Source organism: Brassica napus, chromosome C8 (genome assembly GCF_020379485.1).
Source record: "Brassica napus cultivar Da-Ae chromosome C8, Da-Ae, whole genome shotgun sequence".
Lineage (NCBI taxonomy): Eukaryota > Viridiplantae > Streptophyta > Magnoliopsida > Brassicales > Brassicaceae > Brassica > Brassica napus.
Window position 1 is genome coordinate 43,173,788 of NC_063451.1, and position 26,863 is coordinate 43,200,650.

General features: G+C 32.8%; 3 protein-coding genes across 3 annotated transcripts; all 3 read right to left on the reverse strand.

Annotated features, from left to right (window-relative positions):
• Positions 1–2,008: 2,008 nt before the first annotated feature.
• Positions 2,009–5,138, reverse strand: LOC106415016 (transcription factor bHLH19-like). Its single transcript, XM_013855615.3, has 3 exons — positions 4,222–5,138; positions 3,680–4,060; positions 2,009–3,339 (listed from the first exon to the last, which is right to left on the reverse strand). The coding sequence occupies exons 1-3, from the start codon at positions 4,639–4,641 to the stop codon at positions 3,271–3,273; spliced, it is 870 nt and encodes a 289-aa protein (XP_013711069.1). The 5' UTR covers positions 4,642–5,138; the 3' UTR covers positions 2,009–3,270.
• A 2,526-nt stretch (positions 5,139–7,664) lies between these two features.
• Positions 7,665–13,156, reverse strand: LOC106415013 (putative ion channel POLLUX-like 2). Its single transcript, XM_048765047.1, has 22 exons — positions 12,926–13,156; positions 12,750–12,805; positions 12,576–12,670; positions 12,157–12,386; positions 11,712–11,783; positions 11,399–11,474; positions 11,182–11,280; positions 10,944–11,098; positions 10,752–10,856; positions 10,590–10,676; positions 10,381–10,465; positions 10,162–10,309; positions 10,005–10,081; positions 9,704–9,937; positions 9,387–9,596; positions 9,176–9,305; positions 9,030–9,106; positions 8,915–8,962; positions 8,762–8,831; positions 8,306–8,379; positions 8,120–8,230; positions 7,665–8,032 (listed from the first exon to the last, which is right to left on the reverse strand). Exons 1-22 carry the CDS (start codon positions 13,012–13,014, stop codon positions 7,931–7,933), a joined length of 2,430 nt encoding a protein of 809 aa, XP_048621004.1. The 5' UTR covers positions 13,015–13,156; the 3' UTR covers positions 7,665–7,930.
• A 9,832-nt stretch (positions 13,157–22,988) lies between these two features.
• On the reverse strand, positions 22,989–26,407 carry LOC106414479 (transcription factor bHLH18-like). The gene is made up of 4 exons (XM_022707515.2): positions 24,763–26,407; positions 24,141–24,620; positions 23,605–23,982; positions 22,989–23,306 (listed from the first exon to the last, which is right to left on the reverse strand). The coding sequence occupies exons 1-4, from the start codon at positions 24,808–24,810 to the stop codon at positions 23,241–23,243; spliced, it is 972 nt and encodes a 323-aa protein (XP_022563236.1). The 5' UTR covers positions 24,811–26,407; the 3' UTR covers positions 22,989–23,240.
• Between the last annotated feature and the right edge of the window lie 456 nt (positions 26,408–26,863).

Consider the following 26,863-nt stretch of genomic DNA (forward strand, 5'->3'; position numbering starts at 1 on the left):
AAATGTGACAGAAAGAATGACATTCTGGGGTTATCACATGAAAGTTTTTTTTTTTTTTTGGAACACCTATCACATGAAAGTTAAGTTGCAAATTTTCTTAAAAGCTTTGGCATGGAAGACGATAAACATGTAAATACTCCACTTCTCATTTCAAATTGAAAAGTTAACTATGGCATCAACTTTAGAAGTGGTTAAACAAATGGAATCAATACCATATGCTAGTGTTGTAGGTAGTCTAATATATGTCTAGACCCAACTTAGCATATGCAGTAGGGATTGTTAGCATATTCATGTCAAAACTGAGAATGGATCATTGGTCAGATGTTAAGTGGATTCTAAGATATCTGATAGGGAAATTGAAAGCTAGTTTTACTTTTGTTAAAGGTTCAAATTTTGTTATTGAAGTTCAATTACAAGAAGGTCCATTACAAGATATCTTTTCAAGGTGTGGGGAAATACATGATAGTTGTTAGCAGATTCATGTCAAAAACGGAAATGGATCATTGGTTAGCTGTGAAGTGAATTCAATAATATTTGAGAGGGGAGTCTAATCAAGTCTAATATTTGTTAAAGGTTCAAGTTATGTTATTGAAGGGTTTTGTGATTCTAATTATGTTACTAATTTAGACAAAAGAAGAGCATTGAGGATACGTTTTCAAGGTGTGAGGAAATACAGTGTCATAGAGATCACATTTACAGTCATTAGTAGCACTATTGGCCACTGAGGCAGAGTAGACGACACTCTCCTCAGCAACCAAATAAGGTATTTGGTTAAAAGGTATTTCTGAAGTATTGGGTACTCAAACAAGAATTGCTAAACTACATCGCGATTCATTGAGTGTTTTGCACCTTGCAAAGAACTATGTGTTTCACGAAGTTACTAAACATGTTGCTACAAAGTATGATTTTATTCATATTGTATCTCAAGGCGATATAACTCAACACAAGATTCATGTTAGCAAAAATCCTGCAACTTTTTTAACAAAGGCTTTACATGGGTATGAGTTCCAGCTATGCTCAGATCTGGTGAATGTGTGCTATAAGGAGGATGGGCTATGGGTAACAACCTCGTTGATAATAATTACCTTGCAAAATAAAAGGAAAGAAAGATCAGATCGTTATGCTATTGCTCCAAATCGAAAAATAAATAATCAACAAGAGAAGAGGTTAAGTTACTACCCAATATTGGTGTAAGGTGTAAGACTCATGATGTTGGTTTCATGTGGAGTTGCATCAGCTTCTGAAATAGTAAAAGAAACAAGAGTTAATAGTTGAACAGGTTCTTTACGTCTGAATATAGATTCAGAGTAAAACAAAGATAATGGTTCAGCTAGTTACCTTCTTAGTGTTCAGTAGGTGGAGGGACTGAGGAAAGTTGAGACCTTTGAGTCAGATCTGAGATCGTCTGAATAGATTGGAAACATGCAGAGGTTTAAGTGTCTTGGGGATGATGAGTCTCTTCACGGTCAACAAGGAAAAGAAAAAGGGTTAGTTTGTTAAAGGAACATCTAAGGTTTAGGTTGAAATAAAAAACAATGAAGTTTGAGGATACCTGATAGTTGGCAAAAGAAAGAATCTTTGAACTGGAAGAGCTGCACTATATATTTGAGGGTTTGCAGACAAGTGGAAGGTAGACACAGAGAGAGGAGAAGAGAGAGAATGGAGGTTAGGGTTTTTTCTTGAAGAGAGAAGAAGTAAGAGTTATGTCTACTAGGTTGAGATTGTGGATTTAGGTCAGCCAAACTTCAAGTGGACGTTGAATACCAAATCTCTATTCTCTTAAAAGCTGAGTCACAGCCCAAAGCTGAGTCACAGCCCATGCTGAGAGCAATGAAGTGTTGCATTTTGCAACAAGATAAAATTAGTTTGTTATAACTATAACAATTACATTTGCTCGAGAGAGAGAGAAAGAGAGAGAGAGAGAGAGAGAGAGAGAGAGAGAGAGAGAGAGAGAGAGAGAGAGAGAGAGAGAGAGAGAGAGAGAGAGAGAGAGAGAGAACTTAGCTCCAGACCTTACAGTGGATGCAGTTGAGGGACACTGATTCCCTCCTATATGAGTAACCTTACGGTGAACACATGGTGAATAAAATCTCGTTGTCTTACATGATTTTTGACGATTGAATCACCTACACAAAGTATGCATAAGTCTAAGCAATCCTAATCGAATTTGAACATAACATGCACAAAGAAACCTCAACATTTTGCATTTCGAGGAGGAAACAATTCCACTTCCCAGGAAACCGGAAAAAGGGTTTGACATTTAACCTGAACATCGGTTCATACTAAATCAAATTTCTGGTTTAACCGAAATCGTAACCCTTGCAAGCCGAGATGGCAACTCGGAAAAAAAAAACACATACTTTGAAGGATGCATAACGCCGAGCCCAATAGAGAAATATGCAGGCAAAGAAAACCACATCGGCTAAAGAAAAAGAAGAAAAAAGTTAGCGAGTTCAACTATAAAAAAGCTCGAAAAGAGAAAATAAAAACATTTACGAACACACCGAATTAGAGTTAACATAGATTTACTTTGTTCTTGCCAAATTCATTTTCTTATTTCATTGGTTTTTTCCTTGTAATCTTTGATCTTCCGATAAATTAATAGATGGAGTGCTTTTCCTCCAATGTTGCGGAGGTGTTCGTCCATATCTATAACCATCTTGCTATCTTGTGGAGCGGTCCGTTTGGGGCCTGAAGATGCAGCGGGATTCATTTCGACGAGTTTCCGAGGTGCGGATTTGATGTCAACGTCACAATTTAAGGTGTTTCTATGATGTCCGACCATGTGGTGAAAGCTACAATGACGCATTCAAGCACCGTCTTGAGTTCGATGTCATCTTCTTCTTTTGAAGATTTATCTTTTTTTATCTTATGCTGTTATAGTTTATGGTTTCAATCAAAGAGAATGGACAATTTCCTCTATTATTTGTAATCAAGCAAGTTGAAGTTAATGAAAAAGTTGTGTTTGAAAGAAGAAGAAAAAGATGGCCTAGATATTTTTTGCTTCACTTTTTTTGCCTCTTTTGATTAACAAATGGGAAAATTAATATTCAACAAGATATCAATTTACATTAATGATCAACGGTCGTTGTTATCCCCTTTAGTCTCAACCACTGATTGAGACAAGAACTTCGCTACGAAATACATCAAGCACCGAACACACGTGGTAGTAGTGCATGTGTGAAAAAAAATCCTATAATGAAAACGACAGCAAATCCAAGAAAATGGTGTCGTTTCAGTCTCTACAGATACTGAAACTTCAAAGAAGGCTTAAACCATTGCGAGTCTCAGGTTCCTTACAAAATCCTCAAGTGCACTTACTGAAAAGTCTTTCCCCATCTGCAATTAAAATTTAGTCAAATTCTCATCAATAACACTGTATTTTGTCACAGAATAGCACACAATGTGAAAAAAAAACAGAAAATAACATTTATTAAACAAAAGAAATCATTAATCTTGAAATTATAAATGGAGTTGTACTATTTTGTGATTTTTACCCTTGTGTTTTATTTTGTGTCAAAAAGTTTGATTTGGAACTATTTGAGAATATTTCTCCATTTGTTAATTATCAGTATTTAGTAATATTTCATATAAACATCAATATAAATGAGTGATAAAATATTCCCTTTGATATTCAATATATATCAATTGCAAATGAGAATTGTTATTGAATGATTACCTGTGCAAGGATGGTGATGTCAAGAATCGAGTCCCCGAATGGCAATACAATACTATTTTCGACACGCAGTTGAAAATTCTCGATCGTGTTTAGTATGTCAATCATGCTCCCTTTGCTTTTCTCGCAGTGGATTCGGATTAGAACTTCTTTTTGGGATACTTTAGCCTCTATTTCTGGCAACGGTTGACCAAACTGTTCATGATCTGAAGAAGAAGATGATGATAGGAAAGTTCCTTCGTCGAAAAACACTTTAGATTTCTTCACAAGAATCATGGATTCCATATGTCTTGTTGCTTCTTTCTCTTCCTTGAGCTTTCTTATTTGTTCTTGGAGTTGTTTCAAACGTGAAATTGCGTCATCAAGAACCGTAATCTTGTCCGCCTGAAAAAACAAAGATGTTGAATTATCTCAAAATCAATTGACAATAACTTATAAAATTACATTTTCACTGTGGAATTTAAAAATAATTATCAATTATATTATTATTTTTGCACTAAACTGTCAATTACATTAGAAATTTTAAATTTGGTATCAGATAGTACCTTCTTAAGACCAGGAAGAAGTGCTGAGAGGGCAATGAATTTTTCGGAAAGCTTCTCACGACGCTTTCTCTCGGCTATAACATGTTCTTTGGCGAAAACTGGAGATCTTTTGGCAGGAGAACATGATTTTCTTTTGGTTCCACGTCTGGCCAATTGATCCATAATGATATCTTCCCTAGCTGGAGAAGAAGAAACATTACTAGAAAAATCAAAAGAAATCACTCGTGGCTTGTTATTGATCTTCACCACAGGCTTCGGTTTCTCATTGAGGTAATTAAGAGGAACTTGATGCTCAATAAACTGAGCTCTTTCTGTATGTATGCTCGCTTCAACAGGCGATACATTAGTTTCTTCATAAATATTAAAATCGAAATCAATGTCTTCGAGTGAGAAGTCGGTTAAGAAGAAGTCTTCATCCATGTCCGAATTGAGAAAGACCGATGTAGAAAAAATAAAATATTTCCTGATAAAGAAAAGATTTTAAACACAAATCTAGAGATATGTATTGTGTTATTTGTCCAAAAAGGTTCATGAGAAGAAAGTGTTTCCAGGTGCTATACTTTATATATTGACAACAGACGCGGCTTTGTTTTTTTCTTTCTCCACTCCGTAATAACGTTGACCAGATTGGTGTATAATGCATAACACGTGACGTTAATGTCCTATGTAAATAATTATGGTCGAAATTAGAAGTCTTCTTTCGTATAATTTGTTGGCTTCTAGAGGTCCGAGATCCGATGTTCGCTCACACACGTCCTGGTTGAACGAGTGTGATGACTGTATGCTTAGGTTTCTTTCGGTTACAAATTATTGAGCTCGATACGGTAATGTTGAGTTCCGAAGTTTGGACCCAATTAAACCATCAGCTCAGTCATCAAACTTCATCCTAGGCGCCTCTTTGGAGGCAAAGTTAGAGCCTGAGATTCACCTAGTCTCTTTGATAAGTTTTGTTGGGTTTAAAATTGATTGTGCTTGTTTCATCGCCATATCAAGTCAGATAGGACTTCATACTTTTAATATTGCCTACGGTTCTGGAGCTTCTCACCTAAGGTTCTTGCCATTCAGCATTCCAACATCTTCTTATAGGTGTATCAACGTCGTTTTCGGCTATCAATTGTTCTTTCGAGCAATCGCCATGGAACAAAAGTGGAGCTTCCCTTTGGGTTTCTTTGTTTCGCTGAGTATGATTCGCCCCTAGATAATTCTATCTTTAGTTGTTTTGTAATGCTTTCTAGTTTCATTCTACCGTTGAACATGTCTACGGGATCTTCTGTTTCAGTTGTAAACTTTTATGCTCTCTGAGCTTTTTAATATAAGTTTGGTGTTAAAAAAAAAAGGTCCGACATCATCACCATGTTTGCTGCGTCAACGAGCAAGGAAAAAAAAACGGCATCAGTATTTTGAAAACATATATGTCGAATTTTAATAATAGATTTGGTTTTGATCTTATTTTCATAAATATGAACACATGCTTAAAACACGTATAGTCCATGACTCCATATAGTGTAAGGTCCATGTTCTGCTGACTGAGCTAATGAGTGAATGTTGAAATTTTGTCCAAATGTTAGGCCACGTACATGGTTTCAACTCTCATTTCGTTATCAACACCCTATTTTTCCCTTTTTAAAATTTCACATCCGATCTTCTTTCTTTCATCTCATTTATTCAACATTCATTTCTTTTTAACTCTCTACAATGATTTGTTTTAAAAAATTCAACACCCTATCCTATTATTTTTAATTTATATATTTATTTTTTAAAACATAAAAATTATATATCAATAACTTTAAAAACTAAAATAACGTATAAAGATTATTATTGAGATCCATTTAACAAGGTTAAAACATTAAAATAGTTGATTATAATGAAAAATGACGTTTTTTTCTAGTATCCAAATGAAATGAGAATAGTTTCTATTTATAGATAAAAAAAATCTTAAATTTTAATATAGTTTTAATATTTTTAGAAAATGTTTTATTATATAATAAATGCTTTCAAATTATTGAGTGAAAATAAAAATCAAAAGAAATCTACATAGTCAATGATAAATTTTTTTGCCCAATCATGAAGTGACATGTGGCAGCGCGGGACCACAATTTTTTTTCAACAGTTGAAACCTTACAACAACTTGTTGAATCCACGTAGATAGACACAATGTTTCAACAACCTCATTGGAAGGTTTTCAACACCTCCATTACATGGTCTTATAAGAAAAAATAGGAGGTTTTTCCATATGAGGTGATGAATTTGGAGTAAACCCGATTAAACTGAGCTGAAAATCTTCAAATTAAGATTTTTAAACCGAAGTGATGGTTATTCAGGAATTGGTTAACTATTTGTAAAATAATATATTTTATATATTATCATCAAATATAAAAGAGTTTGTATTATTTATTATTCGAGAGCTCTACAAGAAATTATTTGCAACTATAAATGGTAAAATCAATGGGGTATGTATATATAACTACAGTACATTCTATAAATTAAAACTTGATTAGATAATAAACTTGATAATTAGAAAAAATTATGCTTATCACTCAATGCTGTTTAATGATAAAGCGTAGGCAATCTTTTTTTATTATTATTGTAACACTACTTTCGCTAATACTTAAAACATTCGGACTACACTTTCAAGCAGGAATAATCCTGGTTCTACCAACATTACAAGAGAAAATACAACATAAATGATAAGAGTAGAGAAACCTCTAGGATAAATTGATGGCGAATTCTGAGTAAGGCTTGAATGCGTTGAAATAAAGTTCATGGCAAAGCCTGATAGTTGAAACTTAGTCACATTAAATAGTGACGTTGATAGCCAATCTACACCTTGGAATATCGTCGAAACGAAATCCGTTGCATCTTCAGGTCCTGTACGAACCGCTCCACAAGATAACAAAACGGTTAGAGATTTTGACAACTTCATCTGCTTTATAGCAGGAGAGATGACACTTTTCATAGAGAAGGTCTTAGATGATGGTATTGGTGAATCCACTGACAACCACAAAAGTAAGGTTCGCTTCTGAATCACCAATCTGATCACTAGACTCCCCTTGTACTTTCACCAGATTTTGTCTAAGAAAGATTAGAACCGAGCGTAAGCTAAGATTACACGATGTACTTGACGCCACGGGCTAAGAAAAACTAGCACCATTTTTGGCACCTATGGTTCTCTTCTTAGCATATCTGTGCGTGACAAGTATAAGTAATTCGAACAAGCTAATTGTTTTCTTCTTTGTTATTCATCAGTTTCATGGCTCTCCGAGAGGAATTATCTGAGGTGTCCTTTTTTATTCAACTTGTTGACCTCCCCTATTTTTAATGAGCTGCACTCTTCATTTTGTGACCATTGTCATTATGACATTCACACCATTTATTTGCATTCTTGTATGTTTTTGATATTCACATCTTCTAAATTTTCAGATAATTTTTTTGTAGAAAAAATCTAACGATAAAATATTAAAACTGAATTAGTGGGAGGAACAAAAACCATTTTACATTACATACATCATGGCCCCATTGCGTTGATAACATATGTAGACATAAATGAAGTTTGAGTCTTGGAGACATTATTACAAAGAGTGAAATTATTTGGTGGCAAAGAAAGAATTAAAATCTTCCTTGTTTGAAGCATGCTAATTGTGAGTTGAGTCTCCTTGTCCAATATCGCTGGTGAGTAAGAAACCATAAGATATATAAGAGAGTGGATACATCATAGTGTGATGGGTTGGTCTCCTTCAAGCTCCGATATAACAATCAACGAGTCTGTCATTTCGAGTGAGATAGGTTCTGTCTTTGGAACTGGATTGATTACCTTGCAACACCACAAATTATATAAAACAAACAGTTACATAAATGTTAGTGGAAAGAAATATGTTTTATTTTTTTGTTTCAGATTCACCTTTTTACCGCCTTTTATGTAGCCTATAGCGACTTCTCTCCTTAACCATGCTCGCTCTGTTAGCTCAGTGAATGAAGGGTTCTCTCCATCTTTCATGTATAGCTCAATGTCCTGTGTGTCTCAAGTACATTAGTTATTTTCAGAACTACAATATTTTTTTAGGGAAGAAGAGACGTGTTTTTTCACCTTTATGTAAATCTCATCGCCTTCTGCGTTTAGAATGTCCTTCCACACCTCGTTCAATTCGCTGTTTCCAGCAACTGAATATAAAAGAAGAATAGTATTGCTATTGTGATATGCCACTACGAGTATACACTACGAGAAGGAAGAGAGCAGTGAATAGAGAAGTTATACAGTAAAGAAGAGAAGACTGAAGTGTGAAGTGAGTTGACTTAGTCAACTAGTAGTATATTCAAAATGAGTTTGTTACAGATATTGGATAAAGAAGACCTTGAACTATAAAAGGTCTCTAGAGTCAACAGAAAGATTCATTCATAGATTGGTGTGTAAATGACTTAACTCTCCGGGTGTGGAGATTAAGAGTGGGTGGTTGGGAGGATACTCTTCAATAAACATACTTGTTCTTATCAAATTGTTTGGACTTTGGTTAGTTAAAACACACAAGAATGAAATGTATATAACCTTGTGCTGTTACAAGGCTCATCACTTCCTCTACTGCTATGTAAGTTAGAGACGGTTTGATTCTTGTTATCTGCAAATGTTTTTAATTTGTATAATGTTTTCAGCTAAATGAGCTTAATCCGTAACAGATGCAAAACCATTTCAACTGATTACCTGCTTGCCGAGTTTCGAATCAACGATTTCAGAGGCAAGATTTTGTACCTAGAGAAACAAAATCCCTTTTAGCAAAGATTGCATTAGGATGTAATGAAAAAAATCAGTAGATTACATTTACTCCAAGCTTGTTGCAGATGCTTTCAGCAAGAAGAAGAGAGTAAGCGGATTGTGTGTCTGCTCTAGATGGATCTAAAAGGACAGAACAATATTTGTTAGCATCAAGAAGACACTACTTCAAACTTGTATGTTCTTGATTACCTCCAAGAAGCCATTCTTTATCAGATATTACAAGGATAGACAGAGGAATAGGTTCTTCGTCTTTTCGGTATTTAGTTTGCATATGCATTATAGTTTCCTTTAATGTATCATAGTTCATCGGATTCCCAACCTGCAGAAGAATTCAAAAGACATATCAAATAAATTTTGAAGCTATCTTCTTGTTACATGCAGCTAAAAATTGATATTTTACCCTATGGGAAACTTGTATGTTCTTGATTTTCCCTGAACCGATACCATCACTCACTCTTCCTCTGTCCTCTATTGATACATCAGACAATATTTCCAATGAACTTCCTGGACCAAGATAGTTATCAAACTCTTCAATCATATCTACAACATCCTCACGCCAACCAAGTAGAAGTATAGTTTCTCTTGGTCCTTCCACGGAATCTGATGATCCCTATGTCCCAAAACCATAGAAATGAAAAGGCAAAACTCTCAAAATTTCAAGAATATTATATTGTCCAAGCATTGTGTGGTGAGGGAGGGCAGTTTTGAGAGTCAGACCTTTGATAAGAACATCTTAGAACGCTTTATAATCTTTTCTGGCCGTGATTGCTTACGAGTTTCGTGCTCATCATCTACTGAAATGTTCTCAATTTCAATGTCTTTAGATAAAAGTTGCTTCTTTCTCCAACTGAGAGGTGCAATGAACAATACTTTGTCTGTTTCCATGAGCTTTTCGTCATCGTCCGGGTGGAAATTCACTTTACCATCTCGAAAAAGACCACAGACCACAACCTAAAAAGAACAATAATACATTAAGTTGGTAAAAGACCAAAATATCAATGATATAGTCAATTCATACCTCCTGGCACCCAAGTCTTATCTGTCTATACTTCATCCCAGCTAGATTTGGGAAACTAGAAAGATTAAATACATTTTCTGCAATCATTAAACTTTGTATTAGCATTAGATCTTGAATACAAAAAAAAAAAACCAAAACAATGTAAGCAGGACTGTACTTGAGTAATTGAGTAGGTGTCTGTAGATCTTTATGAGGTCTTTTTGACGTGAACATTGGACAAACAACTTAGAGGTAATATTTTCAACCGGTTCAACTTTCATTCCTGAAATGGACTTGAGGAGATCATGCATACTAGAGCTTGATACCTACATTCATTTCCACAAGCACTATTAACAGAATAAAACAACAATATATCATCTTCAGTAGGCTAATTTACCTCTACAATAGTTGGGATGGATTCGATTCTTCGTATAGGTTGTAGGGCTAATACAGAAAGAAATGCTTCTGTATCAATGTGGTACCTGAAATACAATGTTTAACTTGTTTGATTACTCTTTTACAAAGTACATTAGATCATTGGTATAGATTCTTTATATTTTCCTCAGTCACATGTTACTTTCTGACACTTCAAAAAAATGTCCTTACCCATCACTTTTGGTTGGTAGTATGATGATGGCACGGGCCGTAGAGGCGGAAGCCCTCTCAAATGATTTCGTCATTTTAAGATTACAACTGCACTGGTTGAAGCATACAATCAGCTCTGTATAAGATAAACTGCAAGCCAACAAGATCAGCTGACTACTTTACCTCTTTGTAAGTATGTCAATATGATTAAAATCTGTGTTGAATTCATCAGCTAGTTTTTCCATCTGATCCCTTGGAGTATCAGACAGAAGCACAAGTGTCTGCTTACTGTAAGATCATGTAACAAGGAAACTAATCAGACAAAAGTTACTATCACTTGGAAGATATATATATATATAGAGTGAACAAACTTACCTAGCTGTGGCAGTACCTAAGCGGACAGCATGCTGATGATGACTGTTGAGTTGCTTTAGTATGAAAGGAAGATGACTGCTGATTCCACAAATGATGATATGATCAGTGTCTATGACTTGAATCTGTGCACCTTCTCTTAGCCTTTGCATATTATCCTGCTCAGAGACAAATCCATCAAGGAACTTGCAACTTTAATTTCTCAATAGTATCTAAGTGTCTATCTCAAGAACTTATATACCCGAAGTTGTTCTGTCATGGTGCTTAAAAGCTGAGAATAAAACAATATCCCCCAAATGGCTAGGACAAATCCAATGACTTTCTCAACACGCGACTTTTGCTGCAGTTTTTTTTTTCCAGAAAAAACATCATAAGGCCTTTTAGTTGCATAGAAGAACTCCATAGCATAAGTTATAATCAATATATTTTGGAGACGTTAAAGAAGATAAATCTTGAACCTCTAGATGTGAATCAGCACAAACAAGGCATGCCCAAGCATCCCAGAGGCAGTCTTCGAAGGATTGATCCTCTTTCCTTCACAAAACAAAAAGGCAATAGCATTGAAGGTTGTACATGAAACCTGGATAGATCTGATCGAAGTAATAAGCCTATAAATACTTTAAATCAAGACAAAAAAGACTTCGAAAAGTCTCATAAGCACTATTGAAACCATGTTAGAAAGTGGTAAATTCCAGAATATATCAAAACCACAGAATGGAAAATATAGTCTAGTATATGTGAACTGTTGACAAAAACCATATGGTAGGTTACCTGAATTTGAAAAATAGGATTCCTCCGATCATGACAAACGATAGGCATGCTATCACAAGCACCACCAGGGACCTTATATAGCCATCAGAGTGAATGTCAATATTCACAAAGAAAGAAAGAAAATACAAACTAATTATGAATATAATGCTTATCCTAAGCACAGTGAAACTGACAATAATAGTCAGCAAAAATCTATGTATTACATTTTGCGATCCTGACTATGTAAAAGTAAAACAAAATGTTTTCTTTAGTTAGTAACTGAAACAGAGTCTGGTATTCTGTTAAAAGTAGTTATTTCGGTTAGTCCAGCTCACATTAACATTATCTATATAACATTTCAACAAACTCTATTAGTACCATTTGTACATACAAATATACTAAACCAAGGGAGATGCTTCAACTAAATCTCACAGATTATAGAAGTAATGGTTGAGGAAACACATACGTAGCAACGTTCTTCTCGAGCCGAATATTGAACAGGAAAAAGAACCTTGCAAGACTCCATTTGATACCACTTAAAGAAGGTTTATTTAGAGAGTTTGATGCACAAGCAAAAGGCAAGCCAACCCCTACTGAGTTCTGAATGTGGCGTGGAAGCTCATGGATGATCTTTTGCACAATTCTCGACATCACATACAGTGGGATGCATCCTAGTACAAGTTTATATTGGAGACTCTGCAATATATATATATATTAAGAAAGATTATACCATAAAGCATATATATATATATGTATATGGATTTTTTTTTTTGGATATGGAGATTTTCTTCTTGATAATTTAACAAGAAAGCTAAAGCATTGAACACAAAAAGACAAAGACATGACATGAAGCATTGAACACTAGACATGGTTTAGCTTCTTCACCTTATGGATTTTGGATTTGAAATCATTAGGTAGATTCAAGTTGAAACTAGACGACTCTCTGTCTCCTGTCTTTTGACATTTGACTCTGAAGGTTCCTGTAATAATGAAAGTATGAGTCCTTGTTGAGAGGGACATTGAGACGTGGAATATGTTTCAGTTTCAGAGCCTCCTCACCCCGGGATCTAAAAGAATCAATTCTACTTGAAGGCAGAGAGTGCAAACTCAATCTTCTGCAACAAAGAATTTTGAGAGATATATCTTGTAAACACACAGGCACCAGCATGGAAGCAATTGTTTTTCAGAAAGTTGAAACTATAAGACGAAGAAAAAGAAGAAAACAAATTTAAAACCTGTTAAAAGAAGTGAAACCATCATGTCTTGAAGCTTGTGAAGGTAGAAGAATCAATGTCTTCCAGCTAAACAACTGAACAGCCACCATTTGATTTATCTTCTCTCTTCCTTTGATTTTGCTCCCATGGTTTTAAAAGACTATGATTTAAACTCTACATTTTTTTATCCGAGGGAAAATGGCCATTTTTTATTTTTATTTTCGGTTATTTGGATAAAATAAAAAAATTAACCGAAGACATGAGCGTATTTAGATAAGCATTTGAAGTTTTGAACCCATTCATTGGTTCTGAACGTTTCTTTCCTTTGGAGAAAGATCAACTACCAGTAGGACTATTTACACTTGGTAAAATGCGCTTTCTGATGCTTACTTACAAATTAATTCATATTATCATCTAAATTGATACTAAAAACTCTAGTGTGTTGTTGTTTTTATTGAAATTTGTTTTTTTATCAATAAGAATTTAAGGGTTGATTTTAATAGTTGTGGTTTTCGTAATATATATTTTTATAATTGAATGCATAACATCAATTTATGTTTTGTATGTCATTGTTATTGATTAATGGTTTTAGGTGAAAGGCTTAACTGAGTTTCTGAATAAATCGTTAGTGTTTTTGTACATATGTTCGGGGTTAAATTTATTAAATAAAAGCTTTGTCATCATTTGACTGACTGACTCTCACTATAGAAACCACAATTTCGGTTATCATACCAAATCAATCACGCTTTCAATATTTGCTTCATCACTATCCTACTTACTTTTTGTATCTTTCTTCGACATCCCTTTCTCGATTTTATGTACATATACTGATATATACTTATATGTATTATAATACGTATAAAAAAAGTCGCCCTAAATTTTCTCTCGGACCCGTATCCCGAGGTGCGCCGTTTCGGATGGATCTCCTCCGTTCCAGCTCCGTCGCTCCTTCAGACTCCCTTTGAAGCAGCTCTGCTCCTCCTCCATGGCCCTTATGGTGAACGCTCCTCCTTCGTCGTTTTCCAGACCTCCTCCAGATCCGTCGCCGTACGAGTATCCTCCGCTTGAAGCTCTCTCTCCCGTCGCTCCACCGGAACCTCCAGACCCTCCAGACGTCGTCCCTCTTGTGCCCTCCAGTGACTCTCCCTTCCCCTGTGGACGCTTATTTCCTGTTGTGTGCAGGTCGTCTCCTTGTCAGGTCGTTGAAGGGTCTATTCTCAGATCTTGTCCCGACCTTCCACCCCACCCTCCTGTTACAGTCCTCCAGGTTCATCATAGCTTCCCTCTCTCCTCTTGCTTTTATTCTGTTGAATTGGTTGGAACGCGAGTTGTATGGGGGACTTTGAACTTGGGGTCAATGGTTTTAGTTGTTAATGTTTCGATGGACAGAGTTTCCGTCGGTTCTATCTTTGTCGCCTTGGAGCGATTTCTTCCTGCAGTATGTAGGTCATTCATTGTATTCAGTCTGGTCTTTGGTGCTGTTATCTTGTGTTTCTCTTCTTTGTGGCAGCTGGAAGAAAAACCTAGTGACATATGTTACCTATTGAATATGATCTTGACGAATATTGTTTTCCCGGTTGTCTCCTATTTGGAGTTGTGTATCTTCCCAATATTTCCTCTTGTGTGGAGTGAATTGGAAGCTCAAGAGTTGCTGGTACTGAAAGGATTTTCCTCCCAGCTAATGCTCTCCTCTGCTGTTGATGCAGTGTCTGTGATCTTTTGGATTACACTTGGTACAGTTATTCAAGAAGCTTATGAAATCGTTGTCATGCGATTATTATGGTTTCTTTTTGTGATTTGTATCAATTCTATCTTTTATTTTATCAGTTTATCATTTTGGTTGGCTCTTTGTAGCCTTGTTGTATCCTCCTCTAATGGAATTTAAACTCTTTTAAGATAAATGCAACTTTGGTTTGATCAAAAAAAAAAAAAGTATTATAATACGTATAAAAATATCTTTTATGTGCATACTTTCACCAAAATATCTTTTATGTACCATATTATCTTGGCTTGTTTTTGTAAGTTGTCATATTTGTTATTGACATGTGACGATCAAAATCTTGAAATGGACTTCCATGTGGGCACAAACGCTTTAGAGCCAAAGGATAATGTTTTACATCTTATGGCTGAACTTTTTTGTGTGTTTTTTTTTGCTAACTAACTTTGTTGGTGTATGAAAAAATATTATTTTTTTTTTAACTGGGAAAAAATATTATATTCCCGAACTTGATTTAATATCTTTTAGATATCCTCACAACCAAATCACAAAAGCTTATTGTTGTCCAATATAAGTCGATATAAACTACAATAATTTGGAAAAAAATATCGACGATATATATATATATCACAGGATATATCAGCCTGAAAATATTATATTTCTAAATTTCGTTTGTTATTTAATATTTTCAAAACTCCAAAGAATTCATCCATTTTTAAGAAACAAGCAACATCAGCTCGTACAACTTCGGAGATTGCTGTAACAGACATTAATGAATGGTTAAGATCATAGTGTTTTGGTGGATCTAATCAACCTCAGCCGATGCTATATGGGAATTCCAGATAACATAGGAGGTCTCCTCTTGATTCCGGAAATTTTAAATACAATAATGATGGCTTTCGCATCAACTACAAAGACACGTTCGGATAAGGAAAATCTTATCTAATTTTATGTGAAATTGTTACATCCTTAGATCACCTTATCACATAGCGTATCTTTTTTTTTTGCTTATGGAAGGGTCCAGACTATGTAAGTGATTCATTACACGGTTTTTAATGACACAAACACACCTTAATTAATATGTAATGAAACATTATTACAATACCACAAAATAAAGTTCTTCTTTGGTTTTAAAAATGCAACTGTTAGGGCCAAAAAGTATCAATATAGGTTTTTTACTAAAATTTAAGACACACAAAATATATTTAACAGTTTATAATTAAAATTTTGGATTTGCATTTATAATGTCTACTTTTAGGATTATTTTTTTACTACTGATTATTCTTGAAAAATAAATAAATATTATTTTAGAAAATCATGATATTTTTGAAACAAAAATTTTAAACTAGTGGTTTTAAAAATTGCTCATATATAAACCAATAAACATAGATCATAGATGTTGTTTGTATGTATTCATTGAAAATTGAAATTGTTAAATTATATACTTACGCTCTACATAGTTCATGTTGATTGTTTGACATGGTTTATCAAAATAGTTGAGACAGTCATAGGCCAGATTTAGATTAATAGTTGGCATGTACCTTACTTTATAAGAAATCACGGTCTGATATCTTGATTTTCCTTATTTATCTATGTTTTGTTGCCCATCAACACTTTTTCTCCTTTGAATCCTTTCAAATCAACACAATTTTGTTGGGAGAGTTTATGGAAACTACAACATGAGTCCAAAAATGATTCATCCTTAGAATCATGGATACTTGCAATAAGAATTATCAGCTCCTTGATTTACGTGACTATATTAGTAGAATCCATTGGTTTGCTTTTGTTTTTACGCGGACATTTCTTTTTCTGATGTCCCTCTTACCACACCTAAGTCAACCTTTTCCCTTGAACATGTTGGGAGACTTTCTTCAGCTTTGCGATCTCTGAGCTTATATTCTCACATCAGATGATGATGGTTGTTATAACCATTAATCTCGAAAATATCACCGTCTAGAATTCAGTTCGATCAGACTGCCGGACCATTTGGGTCATATCGGTTTAAGATTGATCGTGCCTCTTTCAATGTGTCGGATCGATTTTAATTCAGTTGGGAAGAGTGTATTCGGGCTTTGATACCATGTTAAATTCGGGTTTGTTACAAGCTTTCAACCTAAAATTAATTAGTGATAAGTAGATTGATCAAATTTTTATATATTACTCATGTCCTATTTAAATTCTCCATGTGAGAATCACAAAATGTTTGGTCACTGATTTTGGAATTTTATTAGAAGACAATCCGAGATGCGCGGACTTGGACGTTGGAATGTCTTTGGCACACACACCATACATAAAGTACACAGTATTCTCAATATCACGAGGTTAAATTTTATAAGGGAACATCTAATCCAAATACATAAGTACACACCATATCGTATATATTAGGCTTATTTACTCCCATCAGACACGTATTCTCAATATCACGAGGTTAAAATTTATAAGTGAACATCTAATCCAAGTACATAAGTACTGTCTATTTTCTAAATGACCATTTAACATTTGTTTCAGGCCAACTCCATTTGCTCTGCTTGCCCTATTGTAAATATTTGACACTGACGTCATCAGTCTATTAGATTCATAATTAACTTTCAACCCAAAAAACAAAAAAAAACTCCCAACCATTGTGAACGAATACGGTAAGAAATTACATACATACAGGAACAAAATCGAACTGAAACTGCTTGGAATATCTTTTTACATTTTTTGTATGTGAAAACATATTCAAAGACGTGATTACACCGTTACTAGTAAAATAACAATATATTTTTTTTGTGGCAACAAACGGCTATTCTATTACTCAAACATGAAGTGATCTGGATAACTAGACCGCAATAGAACAACCAATAAAGCAAAGCGATCTATGAAAATTACGAGCATTCCTAGTTAGAGAATCAGCAATTTCATTATGCGCTCTGGGCACGTAGCTGATCTTGAAGTCCGAATAGCACATCTGAAGAATTTGAATGACCTCCAGTTCCGTTGAGAAGTTTGGCCAAGCTCGGGGGTCCTTTATCATTGTAATCAGGTCCTTGCAATATGTCCCAAATCTTTGACAGGTTGAATGCTGAAGCATGCTCTCCAATGTCCATTTTAGCGCTTCCAGTTCCGAGTGTAATTAATGATGTTTCACGCCTTCTTAAGTTCCGTGTCCCCATAAGTTGGATCTTTTCCGTGTTATCCTTCCAAACCCATGCAATGCTGCTGAATTGATTTGTGGAGATCCATGAACCATCCACCATACAAATATTATCCAAGCTTAAAGCTTGTGTTTCTTCAACAATTGGTGCATGTGGAGGAATAGGTATAGAATCTCTTGCGTTGTATCAAGCCTGGCACTCACTCTCTGCATATCTGACTAATTCCAATGGATCCCTATCTATACCCCTGAATAGCTTATCATTCTTTGCCTTCCAAATATACCAGATTATCCAGGGATAAGAGTCTCTATCATCTTCTGGCTTCCTAATAGTATTATTTCTCCAAAATAGATAGTCCATATTGGCGTACATATTTGATATAAGGAAGGTTTCAGAACTTGACGGCGTTGATGATAATGCCCATACTTTTAATGCTGGTGGGCATTCGAAGATCGTGTGAGTAACATTTTCATCTGGCTCTCCACATCTTGGACAGTAATTATCACATCGCATATTGCGACGTATTAGATTCCTTGTTACCGCTACCTGCCCTGAGATTAATTGCCATAGAAGATGGCAAATCTTTTGTGGTGCATTCACTTTCCAAGCAAATGCTTGGAGTTCAGTTATGCTAGGCCGTATAACTTCTTTTTCCTCCTCCGCTGTCAATATATTTGTAGCAACCCAGTATCCAGACTTAACAGTGTATTGGCCATTTTTGGTGTAGCTCCAACAAAAGGTATCCCGTCGATGAGTAGGGCTTATGGCCATACTCAGAATCATCGGTATGTCCTCTTGATCTACTATATTGTGCCAGTAGTCGAGCGTCCCACTCTTTTGATTCAAAGTTAATAAGGCTACTTACAATCATCTTCGGATTTACTACTGGGGCCCTGGGACGTACCGGCCTTGTTGGTGTTGAGGGAATCCATGGATCCTGCCATACATTGATCTCATATCCTGAATGCACTTTACTCCTGATATCCAAAAGTAATAGCTTCCTTGCAGCTGAAATACGCGTGCAGACATACAATATGATTGTCATGGAAGCTTCTTTCCGTACTATTATGATATGTATGTGTCTACACTCTACATGTCTATCTTCTCGGTTGAAATGAAATATAATCACACATTGGTACGTACCTATTTAAATGAAGCCATAATTGAGTACATTTTCAAAGTTTAATTGTTATATAAATGGAGATTTTGTAAGCAAGTTTCTGGATGATATATTTATATATGCACGAAATCTGTGTGATAATATATATTATTTAAAATATGATAGAAAGTGCGACAAATGTGTATGCTTGGTTACGGACCTTACGTACGGTTGGTGGTGCGGTGTGGACGGGATATGCCGCCGAAAATATCATAAATAATTTTGATAATCAACCAATCTCCATACTTACTTACACATATAAAATAACTTGATATCATAAATAAATGTTAATGAAATTCGCTTCTCCTCTGCTCCTAGAAAAACATAAATCTTGTAAATTTTGGTTTAGTGGGAAAACAAACCAAGACCTAAATTTTTTTAGACTGAAAAATATCTTACCACCGTTTACAAACAGTATAATTTGGAAGTAAATTCGAAATCGTAGAAAAAGATTTGTTAATAATTTTTAATTAAATAATAGGTTAATTTGGTGGATACTAGTTGCCAAGTTAATACTTTATGTACCAAAGGTAGACATTTAATAAAAATAATTTATAAATTACCAAAAGATTATAAACAATTTCTGCAATTATTAGTCATTTGAATTTTACGATGTTTGTTATATTTTAAATATATTTTGCATATCGGCCATTCTTCTGATGTTAATGTGGTGGACGTGTTTCACAAAAAAAAAAAAGTGGTGGACGTAAATTTGATCAGAAAATCAGCTCCAACAGAATTATATTTTAGTGGGCTTGTATCTACATATAACTATAGTTTTTAATTATGATTTATTAGGCTATATATAATTTTCTAAATAATAGTTTATTGTATATCAAATTTTTTAGTTTTACATTGATAAATTTTAATTAATAAATTGTTAATTTATCAATTTAGTAACTAATTAATTAATCAAAATATAATTAGCATATAATTCTAAACTAATTTTCTATCATCAATAAAATATGGGCTTTTTTCAAATTTGACCTAAAATTTCAAGTCAAACACAAAAATAACTCATGTTTTTTTATACTTTTTTTTTCTCTATTCACCCTAGAAATTTGAATTATTCACGAAAATGCTATTACATTTTTTTTCTTTTTTTGAAAATGATTATTTTACCTTATCATCCTCATTTTCACAAAGTATTTACAATATTGTCATTGCCATCAATACACTAACCACCATGAACAACCAATTTGAAACTCTTAATGCACCAAAGTTTCGATTCACTCTCTCTTTAAATTTATCCAAAAAACTAAGATTTTGATTCCAAGCTTTGTAAGGTTCATAGAAACATTGAAGCTCATGATTAGTGGCCATTAACGACTTGGTAGCTTTTGTAGTGAAGTTATGGGTGCTTGGAGAAGCAAAGTAGGTAATCTCACAGGCTCAAGGTATAAAATCATTTTTTTCTCAAATCTGTTCGTGAAGACTTTCATAAGACTTCGGAAAGATTTTCAGAAGACTTCGGGAAGACTTTCAGAAGACTTTGCTAGATGTGTTCTCCATCAAAAAGACTTCCATAGAAGTCTTCTAACTTTCTTTTATTAAGAAAAAAAAAACTGAAAATCCCAGAGAAAATTATTTTCGAATAAATAGGTTAGTTTTGCAATTGACTGAAGTTTGTAAGAAATTCAACTTTTTATAGAAGACTTATCGGATTAAGTTAATCATCGTTGTCTTATTCTCACTGTCATGGGACTTTCCAGTTTCGTCATTTTCCTCGTCATAATTCCAATGTGTACAACTAATAATTTAGAAGTAGGTACAAGCCGAGTACTTGGTATTTTTGGTATAAATGATATACAATTTAACTTAGACGAATAATAAAATTTTGGATTTATAATTGATTTGTTAAAAGTAAGTATTTCTAGTTTCAAATACTTGGCAAAAATAACGGAATTGCAAGTCACTTATTTTGTTATTTGTTACTTGTGAATTACTTGTAAATTACTTGATAATTATTAGTAAGTTATTTAATAATTTGTTGAAATGCAAATCTAAATAACATTTTCTTTATAAAGGATATTATTGCTTTCTTATGTTTTAGTCAATTAGATAAATAAAATATATAAGAAAGAGATAACTCGAACATGCTTATATAAATATATATCCTATGTTTAATTCACTGGTGAAAATAGAAATATAAACGAGTTATTATATTATGATTGAGAGAGAAAAAAAATATATCTTTTCATTAATAAAAGCGAATAACAAAGCCAAATAGTTATTATTATTTTAATATTTGATATTTGATTAATATTTACAAATAATTTAAATAGATTATTTGATACTCCACTTTGTAAAATCAATACCCGACTTTACGGATCAAATATAGACCAAATAACATACTAAATAAGAATACGAGAAAATTGTGCCTATTCTTAACTAACATTGATAATATATATATATATATATATATATATATATTGATCTCACGTCTGAATATTATTAGAACATCTTCAGCTCTGTTCTATTTTGTATTCCAAAATAAAGTTTAAAATAAAATGTTTTGAAATTTTATTTTACCTTTTACTCCACACCTGAATAAAAATAAAATTACTTTATAAATATAATGAAAAAAATTATTATCATATTTTCCACTCCAAAATAAAATAGAATTATCAACTTTATAATGAGATTACACTTTTGAAAAGGAATAAAATAATACATTACAAATGCTTTTTGTTAATGGATCAAGCAACTTTCAAATACTCGTACTAGTTATGGAAAATAAAAATACGACCACTTTTGAAAAGATAAAATCATCTTTGCGTTGTTGCAGGGGAAAACGTCACATATATCTTCTCTGTTGACAAAAGAAATGTAACCTTCTCTTCCAAATATTCAGGACATTATGTAATTAAGATTGTTGTTAGGTTTTTCTTTTTTTTTGAAACACTAAGATTGTTGTTAGGTTTATACGACGTTTTGAACACTATTGGTATTCACTATTCAGTCTTCACATTTATTTGACATATTTTGAAGGAACCTTCTCCTGAAACGGTTTCCAAGAACAAAGAAAAATCCCACGTTTTCAATTCAATTTAATAACCAATACATTGTCGTCTTTGGTAGCCTGTTTTCAAGGAATATCGCAACCTTAACATTTAGACCCAAAAAAAAAAAAGGAATATCGCAATTATGTTAACCTACTTTTGCTTTTCATCTTTTATGTTTATTTTCTTTAGGATGAGAATAAAGCCATATGAGTTGATATTACTAACAAATTTAATTGAAATCAGGTATTGAATATTTATATGACTATTGTATGGTTTTACTTTTTCCTTCATTTTAATTGCTACACTTTCTAGTATATTATATATATATATGTACATTCTCAGAATGGCTGAATGTTATCATATTTATTTAAAACTATAACTAAAAATTTAATCTATTAAGTTTTTGGTGTTTTCAATAAATTACTAGGAAATGATGTGGATTGATAAGATAGACTTTAATTACATTTTCTGACGAGTTTAGTATACCTTTAGAAAGATCACTAGTGCCTTAAAATAAATCAAATCATCTTGCAAAAATAACAACAAAGGATCCTCAAACACTCCTTCAATGATTTGGTTCAAGTTGTCTGTCTTTTGACTTTAAAATTTAATCTACCTAACTTAAAGTTTTTAATTTTGTACCTCGTTGTACAACATATAATTATTTCTTTTGTTGTTTTTCACTTATAGATTCTTTTTTACATCAAACAATTATTCTATTACTCAGATTTGAAATGATCCGAGCAACCAGACCAAAATAGAACAACCAACAATACACAAATTTCTGTAGAAATATCTTGCAATTTTAGCTAAATAATCGGAAAATCTATATAAGTTTTTCACTTACAGATTAGAATATCATAACTATAGAAACCCATATTCTTGATATATCTATCTATATATATATATATATATATATATATGCTTATTGGCTGTAGAGTTTGGAAAATACAATTAGTATTACGTAAATTACTGAACCATTTTTACAGCATTTAATGATCATATAAAATTTTGTAACTAAAGAGGTTTAGTTAACTGTGAAACGCTCAACTTATATATCTAAGAAAATGTCATTTAATAACTAACGGAATGTTTTACAACGCAAGAAACAATCAAGTAGCTGCGAACAAAAATCCGTATACTAAACATTGATGATATGTGTCTTCGGGAAACTTATACAACAAGAACAAGGTTTCTACAAATGACTTAGGATCCATACAACAAATTTATCAGCTAAAAAGCATTTTGATGGAAGAAAATCAACTTTAGCTTCTTGGATAAGAGAAATCGCTGAAGAATGTGAAACCATTGTCATGAACTATGATAAACCATAACTCAAGCTCTTCACAACGTCCTCAACTTTCATATCAAAATCGCCTGTCTTCTGCAAAATATTACACAATATTATTTAGATATTTTGACTACTGAGATTTTCAAGTCTAAAACTGTACTAATTTTGAAGCATGTTTGTGCCATAACACAATAATGATCATCAAAAATAAACTCAAACTATGAATGCTCTATAGAATCAGATTCCTGAAATTATTGGTCATATATTCACAAAATAAACAAGTTCAACCTATTTCCTCTAAAACATACATGCTAGAGTTTAATATATATATATATATATATATATATACAGTATGAAAAGAACTTTATGACTAATATGCGAATATAGTTACCTGAGCGATAATAGAGATGTCGGAAGTTGGTCCAAATGGCAAGAGACTGCTGTTGGTGATCGATAATCCAAGCTTCTCAATCTCACCCATAATCTTGATCAAATTACCCTTTTGCTTCTCGCATATGATTTTAATAAGAACATCTTTTCCCGAAACCCTAACTTCGATCTCTGGAAGATTCGAGCTTGAGTAGTCACGATTTCCATCTGAGAAAGATGGTGATAATTTATGAAGCTCATCCAAAACCAGCTGAGATTTATTCACAAGAACAACTGATTCCAATGTTCTTCCTTTCTTTTGTTTTTCATACTCGTTCACACTCTCTTGGAGGTACTTTATATGCTTTATTGCATCTCCCAACACGGAAGCCTTGTCCATCTAAAACACACATATATAATAATATATTTCAATAGCACGTAAACATATTTAGACTCGGTCAAAGTTTATAAAACTCCAAATGAGATTTATAAAATTTAATCAAGAATGTTTTAGTTACAAAAAAAAAGAGGATTTACAAAGATTTTATATATATGTACCTTCTTTAGACCAGGAATTAGGGCGGAAAGAGCTACAAATCTTTGAGTAAGTTTTTCTCTCCGTTTTCTTTCGGCCAATATGTGTTCTTGAGCATTTGATGGGCTTCGAGTTAAAGGTTGAGCCTTCTTTGTCTCTCTTCTTATCAGATCTGCTGATCCAACTTTTTCCATGGGGCTAAATATTAAGTTTGGAGACTTGTGGTTCATAACTTTTAATCCCGTCTTTTCGAAAGAAAGAATTCTAGAAGATGGCTGAGGGTGTGGAGAAGTAGAATTGGGAAAAGGATAAAGATGTAAATTTGGTGATTCGTGAGTGGTCTTGAGGATCTTTGAAGGTTTCTCTTCAACCAAATCATCATTACAAGAAGCACCAAAGTTATAACAAGTGGTAGTATCATCAAGAGATGAAAGAGATTGTGGAAAATCTCCTAAGAGTGAGTTCATGTGGTATTGGTGGATGATATTGTACTCTTCAATATCCTATAGAAAAACCAAATAATTAAGATTCATAAAATTTGCCAATCAGAGAGGAGAAAATAACATGAATATAAATGATATACAACATCATGAGATGAAAAAAGAGACACATATAGATCTGTATGTATGCATATGTATAACATACCAATCCGGAGGTCCATTTGGTAGACCATACGTTCATCGTTGTGGCCATTTTTGCTAGCTGCTTAAGTAATCAAGAATCTGAAAATAGGTAAGCATGAGAAGAACATTATTAACTAACAAAGAAAATGAAAATATGTGAACAACAACTTTCTTGAACCAAAAAAAAAAAAAAACAACTTTCTTGAATTCTAAACGTTTTGTCTAAAAGCTTCAAAGAATTTGAAAAAATTAGTGCTGTCTAAAAAAAATGAAATTGAAGCGTACCTTCTTATGAGAGAGAGGAGAGAGAGATATTGGGGTTTGCTAATGGCTGACCAAGATATAGATACATATATAGAACTCTGAAGTCATCATGTGTACGTACGTGTGAAAGGGGATCAAATACAATCAGACATAATTAGCTGGTAATGTTAATTAAATAAAAACAATTAATATTTAACACTGTAAGAGATCTTAATACCAAATGTGTATCTATTACAAAATATGAAGATTTAAGATCGAAAATACGATTGTAAGAGATATAGTGAATAAATTGTGCGAATTTTATAAGATTGGAAACTGCTATATTTTAAATTTTTGTTGACTTATATTGACAATAATATGCATAAAATATTTTCTTTTCACAAAGAATGAAATACTACATCCGTTCCCGAAAATAAAATTTTCTAGAGATTTGAAGTTTATTAAGAATATAATAAATATTAACAGTTTAATTTATTATTTATTTTTCTATACACTTTCCAATTACTCTCCACCAATTAAATCTAATCAATTCAAATATTTGTAATTAATGTTTCTTAAAAATATAGAAAATCTATCTTTGTGAAACAAGAAGAAGATCTAAAAATTCTTACTTTCGGGAACGGAAAGTAACGGAGAGAATATAATTTCTAGTACTTTAAAGTCTACAAAGTTGGGTTGTATAGTATTTGTTTCTATATACACTTGCACGTAAATTCAGAAAAAAAGTTATTGCTTTAAATACTCCAGTATTCAGTACTTCATCTGTTTTTTAATATAAATAGTTTCAGAATTGTGCACATAGATTAAGAAATCATTAATTTTTTATATTTTCTAAGCAAAAACATCATTAATTATTTACCTAACCATAACTCGACCAATAATAAAATAGAAGGTATATTATCATTGGTCATATAACATTAAATGTTAATAAATTTTACATAGAAAATCGAAAATGTCATATAATTTAGAACATAAAAATTTTTCTAGAACGATTTATATTAAAAACGGAGGGAGTAGTAGATAAACAACTTAAAATAAAAAAAAAACAGGTAAGTGTTAAAGTGTTGGACCAAAACTAAAAGAAGAAACTTTAAATGGCGAATGGAATTTTTAAGGACTTGAAGAGAGGCAGCTAGATTGTGAACTATATATTTCGTGTTTGTAACTTTGCTATCCAATCTTTATCTTCCAGTCATATGGTTCATGAAAATATTATTGTTGCCACTAAACATAATAAATAAATATAAATCCAACTTCCCAAACAAACAACTTTGATATACATACGTATTTCAAAAGATAACTAGTTTATGTTAGGAAAAAATGGTATTTTAAACTCCGAAAGTATCACATTCTTGCACTTTAAACACTAAACGTTTTTGACTAGCACTTTAAACTTTGAAAATGACATTTTTATCATAACAAACCTCGGATGAGGTTTACTTGTTTTCCAAGTCAACTAAATGACATGTATTGTTCATTTTGTGATGATGTGTCGATTTTTTCTTTAAAAAAATAATAATAATAAAATACATAGGAAATTTGAAAAAAAAACCAAAAAATTGAAAGTTAATCCAATTTTAAACCAATAAATATATATAATATAATAACTTTAATGGTGATTCTAAATTCTATTTTTTGGTTTTTGATTTTTTTTTAATTTTTTTTATTAATACTTAACTTATTAATTTTTTGTGAAACTAGAAAAAATCTCATAAACCACTTAAAATGTTTTTGACCTTAACTAAAATTTTGTAAGTTAGTTTGAAATATAATTAACTTATTAATTCTTTTTTAATTTTTAGATTTTTTTGAATTTTTCGATTTATTCGATTTTTTCGAATTTTCTATGTATTTTATTA

What these genes read in the sequence shown, in the direction of transcription:
- LOC106415016 (XM_013855615.3), bottom strand. Translation starts at nt 4,641, where the DNA reads ATGGATGAAGACTTCTTCTTAACCGACTTCTCACTCGAAGACATTGAT. An exon ending in TTCTTCCTGGTCTTAAGAAG is followed by an intron (nt 4,061 to 4,221) that starts GTACTATCTGAT and finishes TTGTTTTTTCAG; the next exon opens with GCGGACAAGATTACGGTTCT. An exon ending in ACATCACCATCCTTGCACAG is followed by an intron (nt 3,340 to 3,679) that starts GTAATCATTCAA and finishes TTTTAATTGCAG; the next exon opens with ATGGGGAAAGACTTTTCAGT.
- LOC106415013 (XM_048765047.1), bottom strand. Translation starts at nt 13,014, where the DNA reads ATGGTGGCTGTTCAGTTGTTTAGCTGGAAGACATTGATTCTTCTACCT. An exon ending in GGTTTCACTTCTTTTAACAG is followed by an intron (nt 12,806 to 12,925) that starts GTTTTAAATTTG and finishes TCTTTGTTGCAG; the next exon opens with AAGATTGAGTTTGCACTCTC. An exon ending in GAGCCTTGTAACAGCACAAG is followed by an intron (nt 8,380 to 8,761) that starts GTTATATACATT and finishes TTTTATATTCAG; the next exon opens with TTGCTGGAAACAGCGAATTG.
- LOC106414479 (XM_022707515.2), bottom strand. Translation starts at nt 24,810, where the DNA reads ATGGCCACAACGATGAACGTATGGTCTACCAAATGGACCTCCGGATTG. An exon ending in CCAAATGGACCTCCGGATTG is followed by an intron (nt 24,621 to 24,762) that starts GTATGTTATACA and finishes GTTTTTCTATAG; the next exon opens with GATATTGAAGAGTACAATAT. An exon ending in TAATTCCTGGTCTAAAGAAG is followed by an intron (nt 23,983 to 24,140) that starts GTACATATATAT and finishes TGTGTGTTTTAG; the next exon opens with ATGGACAAGGCTTCCGTGTT.